The 10,304-nt window shown below is 36.0% G+C and overlaps 1 protein-coding gene and 1 non-coding gene across 3 annotated transcripts; both read left to right on the top strand.

The window, feature by feature from the left end:
- Window positions 1-1,177: 1,177 nt before the first annotated feature.
- On the top strand, window positions 1,178-4,822 carry CSLD6 (cellulose synthase-like D6; the record flags this gene model as incomplete). 2 transcript variants are annotated; one of them, NM_001332996.1, is made up of 4 exons in its annotated part: window positions 1,178-1,396; window positions 1,528-1,926; window positions 2,046-2,874; window positions 2,952-4,697. In NM_001332996.1, 3 exons carry the CDS (start codon window positions 1,562-1,564, stop codon window positions 4,695-4,697), a joined length of 2,940 nt encoding a protein of 979 aa, NP_001321681.1. The 2 variants fall into 2 exon arrangements, with proteins under 2 accessions (NP_001321681.1, NP_174497.1); NM_102951.2 differs by lacking the exon at window positions 1,178-1,396 and having other exon boundaries at window positions 1,562-1,926; window positions 2,952-4,822.
- A 2,592-nt stretch (window positions 4,823-7,414) lies between these two features.
- AT1G09115 lies at window positions 7,415-9,276 on the top strand. Its single transcript, NR_143470.1, has 9 exons — window positions 7,415-7,427; window positions 7,563-7,641; window positions 7,738-7,809; window positions 7,903-7,971; window positions 8,067-8,172; window positions 8,275-8,344; window positions 8,532-8,670; window positions 9,033-9,077; window positions 9,217-9,276. It is a non-coding gene; the product is annotated as an uncharacterized misc_RNA (transcript).
- Window positions 9,277-10,304: the final 1,028 nt, after the last annotated feature.

The raw sequence follows: 10,304 nt of genomic DNA, 5'->3' as shown, positions 1-10,304 counted from the left end.
AGTAGTACAAGGGCATCAACTGGCAAGTGAGAATATTATAGGTTGGAAGATTTAGCATAAACTGAATACATTATTCATCATAAACTCGACGGTTAAGTGTATCTACATTTAATACATTATGCATATAAATTCTCCCGGGTTTTCTTTTTGGTAGTAAAATTCTCCCGGGTTTTAGCGATAGGGTTATGAGAAAAAATGAGAAAATGGGAGAGCTCAAAGCTCCATTAAGTTCAGTGAATTCCATTAACAGTGCTTACTTCTTAAAGATGTATCATTAACTCTTTACTATGAATAGATTGATTAATTGAATCAAAACTACTAAAGACAAGAGCGAAGGTGGGCTGATGGATAAAATTTTGACAATGCATGACACTCACTAGAGTAAGAAAATGAAGATGGAAGCCTATGTGAAAAGAATGTTCGACAATTTATCATCTCAAGTAGATTAATGAAGGTATTTTTTTTTGTTGGATGCGTTCTTCTTCATCGATGCCAAGAACAAAAACACTTCAAAAAAAGAAAAAAACAAAGACACTTTGGTTCGCGACGAATATATCTTAAAAATAATTAAAATGAAAAAAGCAAACATTTGTCAATCTATGAACGAGTAAACCTTATAAAAAAACGTAGTGTGTTGCTTGTTCAATTATGATCTTTTTATTTATTATATTAAGTTACTTTTTACTGTAGTGTTGTTATTTTTGAATGCTATTTAACTAAAATACTAATGAAAATATTTCAAATAATATTTTGAATAATTTATTACAAATTAAAAAGGATATATCAAATTTAATTTCCAACGAGAAAAAACATTTTCTACATTCATTGTATGAGTATCATTAAAGAAAGTCTTTTAAAAAATAAAAGAAATTATATCCTGATTTAATACATTCACTGAATAAAAGTGACTAATTTATAGAAATTTAAATTCAATTACAAAATTACGCCATATTTAGTCCTAATCTTTTCCCTTTCTCAGTCAGCGCGGTCATGAATCAGCACCAAAAGTGTCAAATACCGGAAATACCCTTACTAATTACTCGAATTTCCCAATTCCACCACCCCCTTGGTGTACACTTCTTCGTTTCTTGCTGCAGCATTAATAGCTGTTCAACACATTTTAATTAATAACTATTTCCACAAATTTTCAAAGCTAATATATGCGATTAAGGAAACAAAATCTCCTCTCACACCAATTTGTTGACCATTCAATTAGATTTTGTAGAAAACCTCAATAGCATAAAACCCATATCTTCACACAACACTCCAAATTCATAAAGTTTTGTTCTTAGTGAATTCTTCAGAATTTTCCGTTTATGGTAAATGAAAAAACAAAACAGAGAAGAAAGTAACATTTTGAAAATCTCATCACTGATTCTGATTTATATCAAAAAGGGTAAGAGTTTCTTTTGGATTTGATTCCCAATTAATTTTCTTCACACACATATTTCATTAAAAATCGAAACTTTGATTCTCCAAATAATCTTTTTTACTCAGTGCCGTTTTTTTTTTTTTTCATTTCTCCAGATTCCGGCGACGGAAAACAAGAGATTTATTGAAAATGATGGACGGAGAATCTCCTCTAAGACATCCCAGAATCAGCCACGTATCAAATTCCGGCAGCGATTTCGGAAGCAGCTCTGATTACAACAAGTACCTCGTCCAGATCCCTCCGACGCCGGACAACAATCCCGGTCCGGCGTCGCTTTCAATCGTTCTCCTGGAAATCGATTCCAATCAGGAGTCGGTTCCGTCCGTTTCCGGAGACATCGTTTCCGGCTCATCTGGTAAAGACAACGAACCGGATCTAACCGATGTGAGAATCAACGTAGGTGAAGAAGAAGAAGACGATACCTTGCTTTCCAAGATATCTTATTCTCTTACTCGTGTCGTCAAAATCTCTCCGATCATCATCGCTCTTTATCGGTAATAATAATATATATTTAAAAAATCTCAGTCGTGTCTGTTACAAACACTTTGATTTGTCATAAAGCATGATCTTTTAAGGATGTTTTTCTGATTTAGGTTTTGTTTTTTTATTACAGGATTCTAATAGTTGTTCGAGTAGTATCTCTAGCTCTGTTTCTCTTCTGGAGAATCAGAAACCCAAACAACAAAGCATTATGGTTATGGTTACTCTCTGTAATCTGTGAACTCTGGTTTGCTTTCTCTTGGTTACTTGACCAAATCCCTAAGTTGTTTCCTGTGAACCACGCAACCGATATCGAAGCCTTAAAGGCGACATTCGAAACGCCAAACCCGGATAACCCGACCGGGAAATCAGATCTTCCGGGGATTGATGTGTTTGTTTCAACGGCTGATGCAGAGAAAGAGCCTCCATTAGTTACAGCCAACACAATTCTTTCGATTTTATCTGTTGATTATCCTGTTGAGAAGCTCTCTGTTTATATCTCAGATGATGGAGGATCGCTTGTTACGTTTGAAGCAATTGCTGAAGCGGCTAGCTTTGCGAAAATATGGGTTCCGTTTTGCAGGAAACATAAGATAGAGCCGAGGAATCCGGAGAGTTACTTTGGTTTGAAGAGGGATCCTTATAAGGATAAGGTGAGACATGATTTTGTTCGAGAGCGACGGTATGTTAAACGAGCTTATGATGAGTTTAAGGTTCGGGTTAATGCGCTGCCTCATTCGATAAGAAGGAGATCGGATGCGTTTAATAGCAAAGAAGAGATTAAAGCTTTAGAGAAATGGAAGCATTGGAAGGTGAAAGTTGAAGAGGATCAAATTAAGGAACCAAGGCCTGCTTTAGTAGCTCCTAAAGCTACTTGGATGAGTGATGGAACTCATTGGCCCGGTACTTGGGCTGTCTCTGGACCGCACCATTCGAGAGGCGATCACGCTAGTGTTATACAGGTAATTTATACACGCACGGTTTGATCTCCGATTCGTTAGTTATAGTGCTTGTGTTTGACTCTGTGATTTGTTTACAGGTGTTGCTTGATCCTCCTGGTGATGAACCGGTGGAAGGGAAAGGCGGTGAGGGGCGCGCACTGGATCTTGAAGGAGTAGACATTCGTTTACCAATGCTTGTTTACGTGAGCCGCGAGAAACGTCCTGGTTATGACCATAACAAGAAGGCAGGAGCTATGAACGCTTTGGTCAGAGCCTCGGCTATAATGTCTAATGGACCGTTCATCTTGAACTTGGACTGTGACCACTATGTCTATAACTCAAGAGCTTTTAGAGATGGGATCTGTTTCATGATGGACCATGACGGCGACCGTGTTTCCTATGTTCAGTTTCCGCAGAGGTTTGAAGGAATTGATCCATCTGATCGCTATGCTAACAAGAATACTGTTTTCTTCGACATTAATCTGCGAGCTCTCGATGGGATCCAAGGTCCAATGTATGTTGGGACGGGGTGTCTCTTCCGTCGAACCGCGCTTTACGGTTTCAACCCGCCTGATGTTTTTGTGGTTGAGGAAGAACCTTCTGGTTCCTACTGTTTCCCGCTGATCAAGAAACGCAGTCCTGCAACCGTAGCTTCTGAACCAGAGTACTACACTGACGAGGAGGATAGGTTTGATATTGGTTTGATTCGGAAGCAATTCGGTAGCTCGAGTATGCTAGTGAATTCGGTAAAGGTGGCAGAGTTTGAAGGTAGACCACTAGCTACAGTTCACTCAAGCCGGCTAGGACGCCCACCTGGCTCTTTGACTGGAAGCCGCAAACCGCTTGATTTCGCGACTGTGAATGAGGCGGTTAACGTGATCTCGTGCTGGTATGAAGACAAGACTGAATGGGGGTTCAACGTTGGATGGATATATGGTTCTGTAACCGAAGACGTAGTGACTGGTTTTCGAATGCATGAAAAAGGATGGAGATCATTCTACTGCGTGACAGAGCCAGACGCATTCCGTGGAAGCGCACCTATAAACCTAACTGATCGACTCCACCAGGTTCTCCGATGGGCTACGGGATCAGTAGAGATCTTCTTCTCTCGAAACAACGCCATTTTCGCCGGTCCAAAACTCAAACTCCTCCAGAGAATCGCTTACCTCAATGTTGGAATCTACCCATTCACCAGCATTTTCATCTTAACCTACTGCTTCCTCCCGCCGTTATCTCTCTTCTCCGGTCACTTCGTTGTTGAAACCCTCACTGGATCATTCCTCATTTACCTTTTGATTATCACATTGTCTCTCTGTGGATTAGCTGTTCTTGAAGTCAAATGGTCAGGTATCTCATTAGAAGAATGGTGGAGAAACGAGCAGTTCTGGTTAATCGGTGGCACGAGCGCACATTTAGTCGCTGTACTACAAGGTATACTCAAAGTCATAGCCGGAGTCGAAATCTCCTTCACCTTGACTTCAAAATCTTCAACAGGAGGAGATGATGAAGACGACGAGTTCGCTGATCTTTATCTGTTTAAATGGACTGCTCTGATGATTCCACCGTTAACAATCATAATCTTGAACATCGTAGCGATACTTTTCGCGGTTTGTAGGACGGTTTTCAGTGCGAATCCACAGTGGAGCAATCTTCTTGGAGGGACATTCTTTGCCAGTTGGGTTTTGCTTCATATGTATCCGTTTGCCAAAGGTTTAATGGGAAGAGGAGGAAAAACACCGACAGTTGTGTATGTTTGGTCGGGACTTATTGCTATTTGCTTGTCTCTTCTCTACATTACCATTAAGAATTCGGAGATTGATGGAGGATCGTTTATGTTGGTTTAGAAGCATCCCATAGATAGGAGAATGTAAATATATGTTGTAGTGCTGGTGGGAACTGAAACAGAGTGGCGATATAAGAAACATAGCATACATTTTAGAATTATCATTACTGTTAAGGTCCATTAATATTTCTTTTTATGTGGATTTTGGTTTTATCAATCAAGTTTTGGTTTTGGATGATTTTATTTGTTAGGATTGTAGGTTCTTGTTTTGTGCGATTGTTAGTTTATATTCTATTCTTCCGGTGCCGACAAAATCTATAAGAAAGACAAAGATTAACACACAAAACAAAACTGAACAGAAGAGGAAAAGAAAACAGAACCAAATCTTCTCCTCAAGTTGTTAAGCTAAGGCAAGAGGAGAAGAAGAAGAAACTATTCAAATCTGGAAGATGACTTGAGAAGATCTCATGATACTCATCGTACAAAGCTTTTCTTGGCTGCCCTAAAACTTTTCTCTTTAAAAGCATAATTTGAAATCTCACCATTTATAGGCAGAGAGCTCTGTTTTTGGGGTCCATTATGTACAAAAATAGGACTATTTAACAACGGCCAAGATTTTATCAGTGTAAGGATTTCATTTACATTTTGCAACTCCTCAATCTTTCTTATATGCGATCAGAAGACTCCTCCGATATATACTATAGACAGCCGCCCTTCTGGCTTCTTTTGGGGAGCTCGTTCACTTAAATAGCGTTCAACGATTTGGTTTCTTTGTCAACCAATCTTTCTTTTTTCTGTTCTGAACAAGAGAGATTCATGAGCTTTATTTCTCTCTCTCTTTAATTTGACTTTTCAAAATATTTTTTATATAAAATTTCCCTAATTTATATTGGAAATATATAATTGTATGTAAAAAAAATGAAAACTAAATAAACAAAGTTTGTATATTTACTAATTAAATGGATAAAAAAAAATAGAGCAAGCAGATGATAATTTGCTACTAATTAAAAGAAGGGTTCATCTTCAACTCTAGTTTTTAAGAACAAATTGAACCTATTATCTCCAAAGTTTTTAATGGGATTCTAACTAAATATCTCCAAAGCGGGAAACACAATTTTGAAAATAATACCGTTCGAGCATATACGCATAAGGGCATAATCGTAAATCTACGTGTTCTTTGTGTCGAAGAATCACATAAATAGCTGATTTTCGCAACGTAAACTCTTCTTCCACAAATAAACCGTCAACGAATATTCAAATTTCAAAATTCATTTCTAATTTCTTCAAAACGAGTTTGAATTTGAGTGGAGAAGCGATTTTGTTCGTCTATCTTCATCTGATTCTTTTCTCCGATCAATTGATTCATGTTCAATGTCGTCTGATTCGTTGGGTTAGTTCAAATCGGGATCCAAGGGTTTCGATTTTGGGTCGGTGATAATCCAACGATGGATACGCAGATTGGATTTGGATCGTGTGATAGTACTACCAAATCGAAGAAGATGCGCAAGATTTCGATCAGTGTGTATGTTGATTTGGAATTTAGGGTTTTAGTTTTGAAATTGTTTGCTTGATTTCTGTTGGAATTTAGTTGTTTTTGATGGTTATGAGATCTACCAATTAGGATAATCGCGTACATGGATTTATAAAGAGTGATCATAAGAGTTTAATGTTATGGAATTGTTTCATCAAACTTCTCTGTTATTTGTTCAAGTAGATGAGTTTAAATTGTTTCATCATCAGTCGATCACTGTTTCAATTTATGTTTGTTGCCTAGATGATGCATTGGAGTCTCTTTTTATCATCTTAATGTGTTCTCTGCCGTTTTGTTCCTCATGCGTGAGATTGTTTCTGATAGTTATGTTTTTCAGCTTGGATCTTTGTCATACACATCAAGATTGAAAGTAATAAAGTTAGCAAGCGGTCAGATTTTGGCTATATAAACACCTCTTACCAAGTTTTTCTTCTTCTTGGCATTGATTTTGTGGTTTCATTTTATGGTTTATGTGTTGTATTTCAGGTGAAATTTTGGCTTAGTAGTAAGTCCAAGTAAGGGTCGTGTTTCTTGCCTCATGCTGATATCTTTGAGCATATGACAGGTCAGATATCTCTCACTCTATTCTCATGTTTGTTGTGTCATCTCGACAGGTTATTTGTATTTGAAGAACTGAGTCTTGGCTTGTTTTGGTTACTCACACTATCGGAAAACACACGTTATCTAGAAACAGACACGAAAATCACTCAAACACAATGCACTCAAACTCAAAACACAAACATAAACACTCAAAACTCAAACACTACCAAAAACAAATCATATCTCACGCAAAAAAACCTCCAAACACACTCAAAGGTAACAAAAAAGCAGAACATAACAAAAGAAACAAAATACAGCACAACACAAAACTAGACACAAGAAAGAAAAAAAAAATCAATAACGTCACGGTTAATATCTTTTTTTCTTATTGGTAAGAACTTTGAGATCCTGTTGCCAAGTCAATTTCAGGTAAGTATCTTTATCTTCCTATTTTTCTTCCGTTTTTTTATCTCTTACAACTTACAAGTTACAACTATTAATCTTTTTGTTAACAATTTTGTACTTTGTATACTATTCCAAAAGAGAAATTCAAGCCACTACAAGCGAAAATGGTGTCTTACATACAAAAGTAAAGAGGTAACCAATGTATTTACTTGATGTAATCTTTTTGTTAACAACTAGATATGTTTCGTCATGTGATTTTAAGTGAAGGGGTATCGGTGATGATTCAAAATCCAAGAAAAACACTAAAGTTTTAGGGTAAAGCTTCTTGATTTCTTCTCATTTAAATACTTTTGCTTCATATTTTCTTATGAATACATACTTGAGAAAAGGAAAAAACCAATCGTAAAAGCTGGTTTTTGTCATACTTAATGAACATGTTCGATATTTCAGCTTTGGACACTGTTTCATTGTCAAAATTAATAGAAACAACAAGAGCAAATCAGTCAAATCCCGGAATGGATCAGACTTCGTAAGATTTCCTTCTCCATTAGCATTATTTTTGTGGTTTTATTTTAGGTATAGTCTTGTATTAAGTATACCACTAATAGAATGGTTTTGTTTCAAGATGGTGGACTCTTAGGCTGAAAATAATTTAACAAGAAAGTGATTCAGTCGACTAAGAAAAAGGAAGTGTCAGGTAGATGAACTATCTTTGTCTCTTTTCATATTTGTTTTTTACGGTCTTGTGTATTTAGTATACTGCTAATAGAATGGTTTTATAACAAGGTAGACGGATCTTAAGCGGAAAAGAACCTAATTTAAGAAAGCCATTCAGTCTCCCCGAAAGAAGAAGGGTCAGGTAGATAAACACACTTTTTCTGGAAACGTCTGACGTGTTCAAGTGATCTATAACTTGTAAGAACTAATTAAATATCATATATCTTGATTCGCAAGGTACAATTTTAACAATATCAGGGATGAGTTTTCGTTATTGGAGAATCCTTTGCCAATGAGACAACCAAATATTTCCTCAGTCCTAAGGTGACTTGGATCATACTTAGTAAGATTTTCTCTACATCAGCATTATTTTTGTGGTTTTATTATATAGTCTTTTGTATTTAGTGTATTGCTTATAGAATGTATTTTTTTTAATCAATACAAGATAGAAGATTCTGAAGTTGAAAATAACTAAACATAAGAAATTGATTCAGTCTACTCGGAAAAAGGGTCAGGTAGGTAAACATCTTCTCATTTCTGAGGTTGTATTTTTTATGTTCTTGCTATCTAGTAGACTGTTAACATAATAGTTTTGTACTAAGATACATGATACTTGAGCGGAAAATGGTCAAATTTAAACATACATTGATAAAATCTTTTTATGGATATGTCTGATGTGTTAAAGTGATTTATAACTTGCAGGAACTAATTAAAGCACAAGATATTTCTCTATCACATCTTGATTTCCCAGGTAAATACTAACGATGTCATGGATCGGATTTCAGTTGTTGGAGAGTCCTTTACACATGAGGCAACCAAATGTTTCCTGACCAGTACTAAGGTGACTAATGTTTTTCATCTCCTCTTACACCACAAATTTTGGTTGCAGAATGATTTTTGCAGGAATTATATGTTGCTTTCTTTTCTAACTTTATTTGTATGTCCGTTTTTTTTATCCATTGCATCATTTTGTTGTGGCTTGGACTTGAACGAAACCATCATATTTACATGATCCGGTTTAATGGGATTTGGACTAATGACTGTGGTGTCACTTTCGTTGTATCTGTGAAGAAGAAAGTCATGCAAGAAGAATCTATACTTATACATACCACTTTGTTTATTTCGCTATCTTTATATCTTTATATGTTTATTGTCTCCATTTCCGAGCTCTAACATAATCAATCTGATTGGTAAATGATTCAGCAATCAGGTGACAACTCATATCTCAATTCCGTGTCAGGAGCAAATGTGAGTGTTGAAGCACTGTTTGAATCAAATTTTCTGCCTAGATGATTTGGGTTATCTTAATGCCGTCTCAAAACGTTTCGCAGTTTATACTCATATTGAGTGAGATTGTTTTCCTAACTTGATGATTTCTGTTTTTCAGTCGGGTTCTTCATTACACAGCATAACCTGTCAAGATTAAATAACAAAAAATTAACAACCAGTCAGGCTCTGTAAGATTCTTACCATGTTTTGTTCTTTTCCTTTGGGGATAATTTTGTAGTTTTATTTTCTTGTTTGTATGTTATACTAGTCTGTGCCCATTATAATTGCTTACAAAATGTTTTGGATACTAGAGAGTGGATCTGCAAAGAACAAAAGTTCAAGAAAGCGAATCAGTAGCCAAGATCAAATGAGAGGTCATGTATCTTTGAGCTGTACATAACCCAATTTCCGGAGGCGAATCAGTAGACAAGAGCATATAGAGGTCAGGTAAAGTAAATCTTTCCCTCTAATCTCATGCATTCTTTCGTACAAGTTATTTGCATTTGACGAGCCCATGTGGCTGGGCTTGTTCGGGTTACTAAATGATCTCACGAACACAAAGACACTGAAACACAATCAACCCAAGCTCAAAACACACCCATAGAAAACAAAATTCAAACATAAACACACAAAACTCAAACACGATACAAAATAGAAATCATATCACATGCAAATAAACTCCAAACACCAACAGAAAAAATAAAATTCAACACATAACTTCACGAACACAGACACACGAAGACAATTCACCCAAACTCAAAACACACCCAAAGACAACAGAATTCAAACACGATACAAAAAAAAGAAAAAATCACATACATGCAAAGAAACTCAAAATACTCTCAAACGCAACACAAAAATAGACACAAGAAAGAAAAAATAATAATTTCATGATTAATATTTTTCTTTATTGGTAAGAAGAACTTTGCGATTCTATTGCCAAGTCAATTTTAGGTGAAGTATTCCCCTTCCCATTTCTGTTTCTTGTATTTAATCTCTTTGTTGATTCCGAAAATCACACAATGAATTTGTTTAAAAAGGGTGAAACAAATTCACTTAACTCTCTTGCTATTTTGTAATCAAAGACGCAATGAAAAAGATGAATAAAACTGCTTAGAGATAAAGTTAGGGTCTTTGCTCTAGAACAAGTTAGAAAATTAGGTTTTTTCGTATGATTCCTAGAATATGCTAAACACTATGATTCCT

This window comes from Arabidopsis thaliana (assembly GCF_000001735.4).
Source record: "Arabidopsis thaliana chromosome 1 sequence".
Classification (NCBI taxonomy): domain Eukaryota; kingdom Viridiplantae; phylum Streptophyta; class Magnoliopsida; order Brassicales; family Brassicaceae; genus Arabidopsis; species Arabidopsis thaliana.
The sequence above is the reverse complement of the archived record's forward strand: the minus strand, read 5'-3'. Positions and strand labels throughout refer to the sequence as shown.